Source organism: Rhinopithecus bieti, unplaced genomic scaffold (genome assembly GCF_001698545.2).
Source record: "Rhinopithecus bieti isolate Rb0 unplaced genomic scaffold, ASM169854v2 scaffold_20892, whole genome shotgun sequence".
Classification (NCBI taxonomy): Eukaryota; Metazoa; Chordata; class Mammalia; order Primates; family Cercopithecidae; genus Rhinopithecus; species Rhinopithecus bieti.
Window position 1 is genome coordinate 2,199,662 of NW_016810602.1, and position 14,225 is coordinate 2,213,886.

Sequence of the window (14,225 nt, forward strand, 5' to 3'; positions counted from 1 at the left end):
GGACCCCTTTCTGGTAGCACATTTGCACTAAAATCCAAGTGTGCATCAAGTTAGAATTAGGATTAGAATAGGTGGGTTATGTTGTATGCAGAGTTTAAATTTTACTAAAGACTCCCAAACTTTTTTTTTTTTTTGGTATGTGTGACGAAGTCTGGCTCTGTCGCTCAGGCTGGAGTGCGGTGGCCGGATCTCAGCTCACTGCAAGCTCCGCCTTCCAAGTTTACGCCATTCTCCTGCCTCCGCCTCCCAAGTAGCTGGGACTACAGGCGCCCGCCTCGTCGCCCGGCTAGATTTTTGTATTCTTTAGTAGAGACGGGGTTTCACCGTTATTAGCCAGGATGGTCTCCATCTCCTGACCTTGTGATCCGCCCGTCTCGGCCTCCCAAAGTACTGGGATTACAGGCTTGAGCCACCGCGCCCGGCCGTTTTGTAGGACTTCTATTTGAATGTACTAATTCTGTGGAATCAGATTTTGTCTGGAACTCACTTTAAAATGCCCCTCCCCCATATTCTGTCTCAGCTGCCACCACTATGTACCAATCACCTAGACTACTTGGGAGCTACCTAGAACCTCTCCCTCATAATCAACCATTAAGTGTTGCCAATTTTCCCATTAAATATTTCTCAAATATGCCCATCTACTCCATCCCTATCTTTCCTGTTCTCGTAAGGCCTTTATTATCACTCCTGAGTTATTAAAATAGGCTCCTCAACCAGTCCCTCAAATCCTTCACTCTCAGGTAATTTTTTCCTTCCAAGAGCAATGCCGTTTTCAAGATGATTCATGAAGAAGAAAAATCATATCACACTATTCTACCATGGTTCCCCTCACATATCCTCAGGCTAAAGTATAAAATCATTATTGAGGCATACAAAGCCCCCCATGCCCACCCATCTAGTCTTATATGTTTAGCTAGTGCCTGCTTCCAAACTTCATGTTCAAGCAACATAAAACTGCTTGTCACCACCTTCACCCTCCTCCACACACATCCAGCATACTTCATGAATTTCTTACCTCCCCTCCAGTTTTACTCATACCGATAAGTTCTTTGGGTCTGAACCTCCCACGTATCATTTAAAAATCAGTTTATCAACTCCTGTAGAAAGCCTTTGTAACACCTTCCTCTCCCACTATTTTAGGTTTTGATCTCGTGTATTATTTCTTTATTTTGCACTTTTTACACTGTATTTTAATAATCAGAACAGCTACATAAAGTAGGCATTAAAGCACAAACTAACCAGACTGCCTGGGTTCAAATTCTGGCTCTGCCACTTATTGTGTGACCTTGAGTAGGTTGCTTAGTCAATTTGTGCTTCACTTCTGTCATCTAAGAAGGGATGGTAATCCTTTCTAACTCTTAAGAGTTATTGTTAAGTAGTATCTCTCATGGAGTAAATGCTAAATAAGAATTGGTTATAATTATGTGTTGGTCTCCCCCACGAGATTGTGAACAACTTTGAGACAAGGATTTTGGCTTTTTCATTTCTCTGGAATATTAAGTATTCAGTAAATGTTACTTAACGAATAACTGGTGAGGCAGCTCTATGATGATGGGAGGGATTACCCAGTTTCCTTCTTTGGGCAGATTCTATACATTTTTTTTTTCTTCAGACGAAGTCTTGCTCTGTCGCCTAGGCTGGAGTGCAGTGGCGCAATCTCAGTTCACTGCAAGCTCCGCTTCCCGGGTTCACACCATTCTCCTGCCTCAGCCTCCCGAGCAGCTGGGGACTACAGGCGCCCACCACCATGACCACACCTGGCTAATTTTTTTCTGTATTTTTAGTAGAGACGGGAGTTTCACCATGCTGGCCAGGTTGGTCTCGATCTCCTGACCTTGTGATCCGCCTGTCTCAGCCTCCCAAAGTGCTAGGATTATAGGCGTGAGCCACCACGCCCAGCCAGATCCTACACATTTTTTAAAAAATTGTATTGTTTCCAATTTTGTGACGCCAGTTTTAATTCAAACCAAAATCCTGAAAACATCACAATCATATAATTAAACTTCAACAAAATGAAACCAATAAAAAGTATCATAAAATGTATGTTCATTCTAAGAAACTTAACTCTTATTTTTAAGCCTTAAGATTCCCCCTCATCCCAAATAACCTAATACCCCAAAAGCCTTGCCATTTCACACATGCTGTTCCTTTCCTTAGAACCTTTTCAATGTCTAGCTCACCCTGTTTGGGAAGTTTTTTTTCTTTTCTTTTCTTTTTTTTTTTGAGACAGGGTCTGGCTCTGTCATCCAGGCTGGAGTGCAATGGGGCAATTTCGGCTCACTGCAACCCCTGCCTCCCAGGCTCAAGCGTTTCTCCCACCTCAGTCTCTCGAATAGCTGGGAGTTAGCACCACGCCCAGCTAACTTTTGTGTTGTTTGTAGAGACAGGGTTTCGCCATGTTGGCCACGCTGGTCTCAAACTCCTGAGATCAAACAATCCACCTGCCTAGGCCTCCCAAGGTGCTGGGATTACAGGGGACAGTCATTGTGCCTGGCCTCTTTGGGAAGTTTTTTCTGATCTTAGGGTGAGGCAGATGCCTCTCTTCTGTGCTGCCAAAACAGCCTATACATACAACTATATGGTACCAATAATGCATCATCCAAACTGTGATGCTCTATTACCACACTTAAGGCAGGTATTGCAATTATCTGGCTCCCCTGCTTTACTGTAAGCTCCTTGACACCAGGGCAGTATCTCATTCATTACTAAATGTCTGACATTTAGTTGATATTTGATGAGTTTTTGAATGAATACATGTTTAAACACAGAAGTTTTATTTTGCTTATCAATTTTTTGTTTATTTCAATCATGGCAACTTTTATACAGTGGTTGAAAATTTACAAAGCATTTTCCCATATATTAATACAACTGATCTCACAACCACCCTGAGATAGGTATTTTTATTATCCTCATTTTGTAAATGAAACAGGTTCAGTGGTTGACTTCCCCGAAACTGCTTATCTTCTAAGTAGAAGCTGAGACTCTTGATTCAAAGCCCTAAGTTTCAGTTTGTGTAAACCAGACAACACTCTTCTAAATATGACTATTAGCTGAAGTGCCCCTTTGGAACATTCTAAGCCTCCCTGAGTCACCTTTTTCACGAATCTAAAAGCTCTCATCATTCTCTCACTGCCCCATCTTGCAGGAAGAAGGTCCTGTCCCTTCCCTAAATCCCCTTCCATCTGCTAACTCCCCACTGTTCACCAGAGCATGCCTCTTCTAATACTTCAAAGTGGGGATGGAGCTCTTCAGTTATCTCTAAAAAGGACTGCATGCATCTCATATAGACAAAAGAAAATCTGGTTAATAATTCTTTCATCTTCACATTTTATTTTGAAAACATTTTAAATTCAAAGACAGAGTAGTATAAAAACCACCCATGTCCCCAACAGCCTCAAATAACCGATGTTGTAATTAACTTTCTATGTACTATTTTGGGGCTCTGTTTTTAGATCATCATCAACTTCTTCACAGTTCATTCTTTTTTTTTTTTTTTTTAGGCGGAGTCTCCTTTTGTCGCCCAGGCTGGAGTGCAGTGGCCCGATCTCAGCTCACTGCAAGCTCCGCCTCCTGGGTTTACGCCATTCTCCTGCCTCAGCCTCCCAAGTAGCTGGGACTATAGGCGCCCGCCACCTAGCCCAGCTAGTTTTTTTTTTTTTTTTTTTGTATTTTTAGTAGAGACAGGGTTTCACCATGTTAGCCAGGATGGTCTCGATCTCCTGACCTTGTGATCCGCCCGTCTCGGCCTCCCAAAGTGCTGGGATTACAGGCTTGAGCCACCGCACCCGGCCTCTTCACAGTTCATTCTTAAATACACATCTAAGGAGTGAGTCCCTGCCGCTTCCTCCCCAATATCAGTCTCTTCCATGCCACATCTGAAAACAGCAGTCATTGACCCTTCTTTCTTCTAATTTCCTTTCCATATGTTCAGCATGCAATCTTTGGTGCTGATCAAGAGGACCCCATCGTATATCAGCATAGGGATATACTGGCAATGGTCTTCATGGCAAGTATACCTACTCCTTCCTAATTATAAATTATGAAACTATAAAGCTGAGGGTTTGCTTTTGATGTGTTTGGCTGCTGTAAATCAATCCATCAGAGGCTGGGCAACACCATTACCATAAACATAGTATGAAAAATAGCCCACCATGATACGGTAAATATTTAATAAGGACAAACCTAAAATAGCAGCCCAGTTACTTAATCAAATAATTTTAAATCAGCCCAATGCAAAACACTCCCCTTTCCTTTACTTGGCAATTCTTACCAACCTGAGTAATGTGAATAGAGAACATGAGTCCATGAATCACCACAGGCCATCCCCAGGCAGAGTGAGGCACACACAGCAGCACAGCTGTAATCAGGTTTTAAACAAGGAATTGACTGTACACAGTGATTATCTCTGGGGAGTGGGAGTCAAAATGACTTTCATTTTTGTATTTTATGTACTTCAATACAGGCTGAATTTTTACAAAGAGCATGGATTTTATAATAAAAAATTACTTACATTTTGAGAAAAAAGACATGAATAACCCTTAATTTGGTTCACATAAGAATATGCGAAAAAACAATTTCACCATTTTAGCATGACATACTAGCACGGAAGAAAATGTCAGGAGAAAACATTCTGTAGAGACCAAAGTGACCTCTCAAGAAGATGTTTCTCAAATATATCTCAATTTTTTGGGAAGACAACAGATTGCAGCTTATTAACAAAAATCTACGGGAATTTTTCTGTATTTCTGTACCAACAGTTACCTCCCCTTTGCACCAGAAGGTGAAGAGCAAAGGCTTAGTGCTTTTCCCGACTAGAGGGCAAGTCTGAAAGCAGGTACTTCTTTTCTCCTGCACATTAGAAAGGGAAATGATGCTACAAATAAAACGAGATACTCTTAAAAAGGTCCATGAACTATATCTTCCCCAGAGCCTGGCAAAAGAGAATGAGGAAGCAGTACAAAAATTTAGAAGTGTTAAAGTGAGATCAAAGCACAAGGTCAAGAGCAAGTGGCTGTGACTGTGCTCATGCCCTGCTAAGGCCCTGGTTAAATATGGTTTCTCTTTTCTCTGACAATGATACACCAGTCCTTTCCCCACAAAAAAACCAAAAAAGTAGGCCATCATATTAGGAGTGGGAAGAATAGAAAGGCTTCAGGAAAGACTGCTCAACCCGAGTTATTCAATACCATGAAAATGTGGTATTAATGGAGAAAGCCTGCTCATAAAATGAATGTAAGAGGTTAACTGAAGGCTCTACTGTAGACGTTGTGTTTACTAACCTTTGTAAAACCATTTCACCTCCACTATGCTTCAGTTTCCTGGTTTTTGTTGCTGTTGTTGTTTGTTTTTTGGAGAGGGAGTCTCACTCTTGTTGCCCAGGCTGGAGTGCAGTGGCGCGATCTCCACTCACTGCAACCTCCGCCTCCCGGGTTCAAGCGATTCTCCTGCATCCGCCTTCTCAGTAGCTGGGATTACAGGCACCCGCCACCACGCCAGGCTAAATTTTGTACTTTTAGGAGAAATGGGGTTTCGCCATGTTGGCCAGGCTGGTCTTGAACTCCTGACCTCGGGTGATCCACCCGCCTCAGCATTTGGGATTACAGGCGTGCGCCACTGCGCCCGGCCCAGTTTCCTGTTTCTTTAAGAGGAGTAAGCCCCTTTGTAGCTCCCAAAGTCATCCAGTTATTATTGAGACTTTATTAGATATCCAGCAAGTGATTCAAAAGCAAAGTTTTGAGGTTCTGAGCAAATGATGGCCAGCCATCATTCAAGCCTCATCTTTTTGTACTCAATTTTCCCCGTTTCTCCACATCATATCTATTTGCACTGATAACAGTTCATGGAATCTAATTTCTCCGTTTCAAAGAAGACTGATTGCTCTGTAGATTACGAGAACTGCATCCTTCACCAAATCTGCTTCAGAGTGCCTCCAACTTCAACTCAAGACACTGATCCTAGGTTGCCTCAAAAAGCCTCGGGCCATTCCTTGGGTTCGAGTGTCAAAGGGAACACTGTTCTTCTAGTGATACATACCGTATGGAAATACACTAACACCAATGAAGGATCTGCGTGCACCGCCACACTGAAACTCGATTTAAGAACATTATCACACACATACAAATGTCCTATCCCCGGAAAACGTCAAGGATTTTCATCAACCTCTTCCTGATGCGCCCAATTTAGAAAATGTCATGTCAACCCTTCAGATCATGTACACGCGTTGCTTAGGTAGAAAGGGAGACTGGGTGGGGTGGCTGAGCTCAGACCTTGCCTACATAGTTTAGTAGTAAACGACTCCCGATCTGCATCCAACATATTTACCGAACTTCTAGTAAGCGCCCACCGCTGCAAGCGAAATCACTTCCTTCCCAGGAAACAGATCTTTTCCACTTAAAATTCCCCAACTCAGACCTTCCACTTTTTACTGAACAAAAAGCGTGTGTGCCTGCGAGAGGGGGTGGGAAACAGCGTAGCAAGAATTTGCACGGCTCTTACGCCTCCTCCCTCGGAGCGCGCCCAAGTCTGCAGCCTCGGGCTCCGGGACACTTCCCCTCCCACCCGCCGCGGAGCCGCAGCTGTAAGTTGAGAGAAGCGGGCTCCAGGCACGTCAATCAACCGGGTTCTCCCGCCTCCCGTCTACACCTCCCCTCCCCCCTCGAAAAAAATAAAGGCAGAGAAAGAAAGAAAAGAAGGTAACTAATTTGGGAACTAGTCTCCGTAAGGGCTTTGCCTCCGACTCAGGGAGGCCGCACGCCCGGGACCTGACGCGCCGGCAACAAGCAGGCGGCCTGGCAGCCGCCCGTCACCGGGTCCTTGCAACGCGTCCGCCGCGCTCCGGCTCCCCGCACGGGTCGGCGCCGCTCTGGCCCCGCACTCCGCCAGGCCCGCGGCCCGTCGCCCTCCGGCCCGGGCCAAAGTTGCGCAAATAGCCCCACAACTGGCAAATACTTACCGGCCGCAGCAGGAACCAGAGCTGCGGAGATTTTAGGGAGTTTAAGGCAAATCAGCCACGGCAAAGGCGGGCGGAGGCGAAGGGGCCGCGAGCTGCAGTGGCAGTGGCGGCGGCGCGCGGCGCTCGGCGCTCGGGTTGGGCTGCGCGGAGAGGCTCTGGCTCTGCCAGGGACTGTGCTGCAACAAAGGACTTCCGCTGCCGCACAGCCGCGCCTGCCGCACCGCACTGAGCCGGCCCCGCTTACGCGGCGACTCCGGGTCTGCCCACCAGTTCGCTGCGGCGTCCGCCAGCCTTCCCCTCCCTCTCGCCCGCCCACCCACTCTGCCGCTGGCTGCTAGGGGCACCCGCGGTCGCCTGTTTGTTGCAACAAGTTTCTGCGTCGGGCTCCGAGGAGGCTGGCGCAACCCGCACCGCGGGGGCCGTCGCGGCAGCGGCGGCTTGACCACCCCTCTCGCCCCTCTCTCAAGGGTAGGCTTGGGACCTCCTCCTCCTCCTGTTTGCACAGCTGGATGTGACGGGGCTCCTCCCGACTCCCCAGGGCAGGATGCGCGGCTGTTTTCCCACTCTGTCCAGATGTCAGACCCCTGCCCCGTTGGGCCCAGCAGCTGGGCCGTCCCTCGCGGCCCGCCTCGAGTGCTTCGGCAACCTCGCTCTGTCCCGTCGGTTCAGGGTCGTCTAGTCCCCGCGCTCCCCCCACCCCACCTTCCGTGGGCCTGTCCGCCTCTGGCCCTGAGTCACTTCCCTCGCCATGCCCCACCTCGCCCAGTCAGCCTCTCCACCCAGGCTCCCGCGGCTCGGCCTCCCTGGCCCCGCGCCCTCATCCCTTCCCCAGCGAACACGCGGGCGCATCCTTCCCCACCCCCACCTTCACCCCAGAACTGAGGGGGTGCCTGTGCTTTTGCACACCCTGGGGAAAGTCCCGGGGTCACGCGGTTGTTTGTGGGGAGCCTGTGACGCTCGGCTCGTCCCTGTGCTTCCGCCTACAGAGTCACGACTGCGAATTGTAGCGGCAGCGCTCAGAGCGCGGGCCGACCCCAGCCCGGCTGCGGGCGGGAGGGCGCGCACGTGCGCACGTACGCACGCACGCGCGCACGCACACCCTGGCCCTGGCGCCCCTCGTTCCCCTGCTACCAGACACGCGGTCACGTGGGGCCATCGCGGGCTGCCGGCGCGGGAAGCCGCGCGAGAGCCAGCCGCGGGGTGCGTGAGCCGGCTCCACCGCTTGCTGTGCGCGGCTTGGGAGCCCGCCCCTCCTGCACGGAGGAGTCGGCTTGCCGCCGCGGGGGCATCTGGGTAAGCGATGCGGCCCAGCCCTTGTGGGCTGCCCGGGTCTCAGTCCCTCCAGCCGCGAGCCGCCCAGGGCGGCGGCCTGCAGCTGCACCGGTCGCGGGACAGATGCAAGTAGCTGGGGAGAGGGGTGTTTTTGGTCCCATTGAGGTGTCAGGCAGGGCACAGGAGGAAAATACATCCGCGAGTGAGCGCTGGGCCGACAATACCCAGAACCACCCTTTGCTGCTCCTAGGAGCGGCCGCCGGGGCCTGATTCAGGGTGGCACACGGGGTGCCGCGAAGGTGCGGAGCCGTCCCTGCTGCGGGTCCGGGTGCGACCCCTAGCAGGAAATCCCAATAGGCCTGCGGCCTCCCCCGGGTGGCGCCCACCTCTCTTACGAGCGGGCGACTTTCCAGATGCTGCGAGGACGCTGCGGCTAGTGTTTCCACTCCCAGCTTGTGATTGCCTAGTTTCTAGGGCAAGAAGACTTCCCCCCCGCCCTCATAATTTATTTTCTATCTTCAAATTATGTTTATCTTGTTCTAAGCAAATCCGGTTTTTCTTTTTGAAGCTTGACCCATCACTGCCTTCTCTGGCACTCATTATTTAGAGTAGTCAGGTGTTATCAGTTGCGGAGGCAGCGCATAGCACAGCGTAGTACCTGGAACCTGACAGCACCTAGCATGTTTCAACAGTCAGCGCCCGGGTCTCCCCAAGGGATTAAATTTGGCATTCTTTCTCTTGAGACTCAAGTTCGTCTGGCAGAGCTGTTGATCCTCTCACAAGATACTGTCAAGTGTGCAGAGTACACTTTGGAATCTCAAATTTTAGAGCTGAGCGGTGCCTTACAGAAAATCTGTTGATCATCACAGAGAAGACACCAGGCCTAAAGAGCGTGATGTAACTGGAGCTAGCTACACCTCTTGATAGCTAAGACTCCAAGGCTCCAGATACCTTGGTGATTGCACTCTCCACCATGCCAGGACCGCAGTGCCAGTTTACCCCACTCACCTGTAGAGAATGTATCCGGCGGAGGTCATTATACTTGGCTTGATTCAGATTATGGAGAAATCAGGCATCGCCATTGTGTGGGTTTGATAGTATTTCTAGGTGAGGTAGGCCGCCTATGGTGTATTTTTGGAACTAAAAGACTTCACCCCTCAGCCACCCCTGAAAATTTCATTGCTGTTCTCTTCAAGAATAACCATTATTTGCAGCATTGGTTGCTTCCTTATGTTAAGGCATCAAAGTCTTCTTTAACAATCTTCATATATTTTAGTTAAGGGTAAATCATGAATCCGTTACCGGACATCAGCTCCTTAACAGGGAATAGAACACTGATGGGATACGACATGGAATAGATTAGTTCTGAGAGCTGGCAATCAATGAAATACCAAGGTATGGTCAGGAAGAAAGCAGAGAGGAACCCACATAACCTGCTACACCTTTTTTGTCCAGTCCTACCTTGAATGTCTTATTTGCATGTAGTAGAGATGGATTCTGCTCAAGTTGGCCGCTGTTTACTGAATACTTGCAGTGGGCAAGGTATCATACTAGCTGCTTTCATAGATGAACTTTGTATCTTTACCAAAAAGGAGATGGTACTGTCTTCATGTTAGAAGCCTGAGGAAACAGGCCATTACCTGGGCTGTGGTGATATAGTCATTTGCAGTAGAATTTAAGCCTAGATCGCTTATTTCTCAAGTCCAATCAGTGCTCTTTTGCATTATGTCTTGCTCCTGCTTCAGCCAGGAAGGGAATGAGAGAATCGCCTGTGGCTGATTTATTGGCGCCTGTGGTTGCCCAGAGAGGCCAAGCAGGACTTTCAGCTGCCCTCTATGCCTTACAAAGTGGAGCTGTGAGCTTCCACCCTATCTCCTGAGGGGAATGTGAAGGAGCCAGGCTGTCTAGCTGGGGAGGAGGGGCCCAAGTGCCTTGGCCGTAAAATATCCTAGCCAGGGCTGTGCTGGGAAGTGTTGCATAATGCCCTCCCCACCACTGAACCAAAGTGATTTATTTACTATGGTCCGTAGGTGGTGCCTGACCAACTTGTCCGTTTTAGCAATAATAGAGCCAGAAAAGAGTTGGGGGTTTTGGCCAGGCGCGGTGGCTCAAGCCTGTAATCCCAGTACTTTGGGAGGCCGAGACGGGCGGATCACGAGGTCAGGAGATCGAGACCATCCTGGCTAACACGGCGAAACCCCGTCTCTACTAAAAATACAAAAAATTAGCCGGGCGAGGTGGCGGGCGCCTGTGGTCCCAGCTACTCAGGAGGCTGAGGCGGGAGAATGGCGTGAACCCGGGAGGCGGAGGTTGCAGTGAGCTGAGATCCGGCCACTGCACTCCAGCNTTGGGGTTTTATGTTATTGCACGGTTTTCCTTGTTTTAAAAAAGCAGTGCAGGTGCTCTTATCTTGATAAGTTATAAAGTGCTTCTTTCTACACCACTTCCTGTGCCCCTTTTCTGCATATTTATTCCAAATAGCATGTGAACTTCAGTCATTTAAGGAGAGAAAGCTAAGAAAATACTGCTCCAGTTTATTAGCACAGGCTATGGAGACAGACCTGGCTTGTTATCTCCGCTTTATACCATTTGTTGATTGTGTGTCCTAAGCATAGGATTTTTCCTCATTTGTAAAATGGAAATGAAAATAATACATTAGTCATCACAGTGAGGATTTTAAGAGATAATGTATGTAAGCACTTAGCACAAGGCCTTGCATATAGTATTTATTATAATAACAGGTTTTGAAAATAACCAGAATAGTATTATTCTCCTTAAGAAAGGAAAGATACTGCCATTTGAACCTGCTTAGGGATAGAGGAGGAAGAAGAAAGTGTTTGAAGCAAACACCAGTTTCAGGATTATTGATTAAATTTATTTATACTTCTGGTTTATGTATTTATTTATTTTAGACAGAGTCTACCTCTGGAGAGGCTGGAGTACAGTGGCGTAATTTCGGCTCACTGCTGCCTCTGCCTCCTGCGTTCAAGCTATTCTCTAGCCTCAGCCTCCCAAGTAGCTGGGATTATAGGCACCTGCCACCACACCTGGCTAATTTTTGTATTTTTAGTAGAGATGGGGTTTGGCCATGTTGGCCAGGCTGGTCTTGAACTCCTGACCTCAAGTGATCCGCCCACCTGGGCCTCCCAAAGTGCTGGGATTACAGGTGTGAGCCACTGTGCTTGGCCCATATTTTCTTTATCCATTTGATTATCCATGGACATTTGAGTTTTCCCCCTTATTGGCAGTTATTCTGCCTCAGCCTCCCAAGTAGCTGGGATTACAGGTGTTTGCCGCCATGCCCAACTAATTTTTGTATGTTTAGTAGACAGAATTTCACCATATTGGCCAGGCTGGTCTTGAACTCTGACCTCAGGTGATCCGCCCTCCTCGGCCTCCTAAAGTGCTGGGATTACAGGCATTTATTTACACTTCTACTTTCCCTTTGCTAACAGGAATTTTCTCTTTTTTGTGTGTGTGTGTGTGCTTTATTGGGAGAAAAAGTACTTAAGAGTTTTCAGTTATTTTTGATATTTTTCTAATTCGTTTCTTCTCTGGTTACAAATCAGTCATGCATGGATGTTTTGTTTTTCCTGAAATCTCCAGGCACTTTAAGCAAAGGGTTTTATTAGCCCACTTGAGTAATGCGTTCATGGGAGTACAGTTCCATTGAGAAGGAAGTATTGGTTTACCTGTATCCAGAAGTTTTAGTTACTCTTGTCTGTACTGTATTCTAGGTCTGTACTAGCATTGTAATTTTCCAGCTTTCTCCTGTCCTTTGAGTAACTTATTTTTTCTTTTAGACATTTGGTCTGTCTTTAATGGACTAAGAAGAATCTTTTCCTTTCTTTCTCCGGGTTCTGATTTTTTTTTAAGGTCTGTTAACAATTTGTGCTCACTGTTGTTAGTTTTCTTGTGTGCTTGGCTTTATCAGGCATCCTACAATGTCATGTTGGTTAGACGGGAGTTAGAAATGCTTGTAGGTTGCCTATGTCTGCCAACAGGCAGGAGGCGCCAAACTAACGTTTCCCAGTTCTGTTAAAGGTTTCTAGAGCATAACTACTCTTCCTGTATCATCTACCACCTCCACTTCATACCCTCTTTGCTAACATTCTCAGTATATCTTAATAAGCAGATGTCTGGAATTATAGCAGATTTTACTCAAACAGTATTTTCAGATTTGGAATTTCTATATCACTTTTAGATGTTATAAAATCCAATCTAGGTGTAATGAAGTAAGAGAGTAAATATTTCTTTTTCCTAAGTACTATTTGAAAAGAAATCTGAAAATAGTGTGTTCTTCTACCTCCCCACCCATGCCCATCCTGCCAGTTTAGGAGCACTTTTGTTTCTTTTTTTTCTTTTCTTTTTTTTTTTTTTTTTTTTGAGACGGAGTTTCACTTTTGTTGCCCAGAGTGGAGTGCAGTGGTGTGATCTCGGCTCACCGCAACCTCCGCCTCCTGGGTTCAAGCGATTCTCCCACCTCAGCCTCCCGAGCAGTGGGATTACAGGCATGTGCCACCACGCCTGGCTAATTTTGTATTTTTAGTAGGACGGGGTTTCTTCATGTTGGTCAGGCTGGTCTTGAACTCCCGACCTCAGATAATCCACCTGCCTCAGCCTCTCAAAGTGCTGGGAGTGAGCCACTGTGCCCGGCCATGGAGCACTTTTGTTTCTTAATCTGGCCAGTTTTTTTTTTTGGAGGCAGAGTCTCACTGTGGCCCAGGCTGGAGTGCAGTGGTACGATCTCGGCTCACTGCAAGCTCCGCCTCGTGGGTTCATGCCATTCTCCTGCCTCAGCCTCCCGAGTAGCTGGGACTACAGGTGCCCGCCACCATGCCTGGCTACTTTTTAAAATATTTTTAGTAGAATTGGGATTTCACTGCGTTAGCCAGGATGGTCTTGATTTCCTGACCTCGTTATCTGCCCGCCTCGGCCTCCCAAAGTGCTGGGATTACAGACGTGAGCCACCGCGCCTGGCCAATCTGGCCAATATTTTAAGGTTACAATTAGAATTACAGTTGTTGATATTTGTTCATTTGATGTAGTCAACATAATTTTCACACTTTGAATGCTCTTAAGGAATTGTTTGTTTATAGAGACTAGTATAAAGTTGTTCTATCTTAGTTTGAACTAATCCAGAGTTACTACAATCTAGAAAGTAAAGAAGGTTTTTTGTTTTTTTTTTTTTGAGACGGAGTCTTGCTCTGTCGCCCAGGCTGGAGTGCAGTGGCCGGATCTCAGCTCACTGCAAGCTCCGCCTCCCGAGTAGCTGGGACTACAGGCGCCCGCCACCTCGCCCCGCTAGTTTTTTGTATTTTTTTAGTAGAGACGGGGTTTCACTGTTAGCCAGGATGGTCTCCATCTTCTGACCTCGTGATCCGCCCATCTCAGCCTCTCAAAGTGCTGGGATTACAGGCTTGAGCCACCGCGCCCGGCCAGAAGGTTTTTTTAATAGTCTCTTAAATATCACTGTGATTGTAGAGTGTGAAATAATTTCTTGGGTTTCCTTGGTCCCCTGTTCCTTTGAGGCAGTGGTTCTTAACTGAGGTGTAACGTTAGAATCACCTGGGAAGCTTTTTAAAAAAAGAATCTGGCCGAGAACAGTGGCCCACGCCTGTAATCCCAGCACTTTGGGAGACCAAGGCAGGTGGATCACCTGAGGTCAGGAGTTCGAGACCAGCCTGGCCAACGTGGCAAAACCCCGTCTCCACAAAATACAAAACTAGCCAGATGTGGTGGTGGGCGCCTGTAGTCCCAGCTACTCGGGAGGCTGAGGCAGAGAGAAGCACTTGAATCCAGGAGGCGGAGGTTAAATTGAGTTACATTGAGCTGAGATCGTGCCGCTGTACTCCAGCCTGGGTGACAGAGCGACACTCTGTCTTAAAAAAAAAAAAAAAAAAAAAAAAAAAAAATTTTGCCCCCCCCAAAACGCAAAGAAAGGGGCTTCTCGCACAAAAGGGGGGGTTTACAGTGTCAAAACTGGGTCGGGGCCGGGAAG

General features: G+C 47.6%; 2 protein-coding genes across 11 annotated transcripts in view; one reads left to right on the plus strand and one right to left on the minus strand.

Moving 5' to 3' along the window:
• Nucleotides 1-7,402, minus strand: part of ZBTB1 (zinc finger and BTB domain containing 1) — a 28,886-nt gene extending 21,484 nt beyond the window's left edge. Inside the window, exons 1-2 of one of the 3 annotated variants that reach the window (XM_017892406.1) lie at nucleotides 5,280-5,390; nucleotides 4,275-4,357 (exon numbers count right to left, since the gene is read on the minus strand). The gene's annotated coding sequence lies outside the window, so the exon portion shown is untranslated. Of the gene's footprint in view, nucleotides 1-4,274; nucleotides 4,358-5,279; nucleotides 5,391-6,952 lie in introns of those variants that run through there. The other 2 variants (XM_017892407.1, XM_017892405.1) reach the window with 2 other exon arrangements.
• The window catches only part of ZBTB25 (zinc finger and BTB domain containing 25), a 63,659-nt gene that overhangs the window by 30,449 nt on the left and 18,985 nt on the right, over nucleotides 1-14,225 (plus strand). The window contains exon 1 of one of the 8 annotated variants that reach the window (XM_017892416.1): nucleotides 5,574-6,692. The exons of 3 other annotated variants lie outside the window; for them this stretch is intronic. Coding sequence is in view for 1 of the 5 variants with exons in the window: in XM_017892409.1 (XP_017747898.1) it covers nucleotides 7,701-8,245 (545 nt within the window). In the remaining 4 variants the exon portion in view is untranslated. 4 more of the 8 variants (XM_017892413.1, XM_017892409.1, XM_017892414.1 and 1 more) reach the window with 4 other exon arrangements.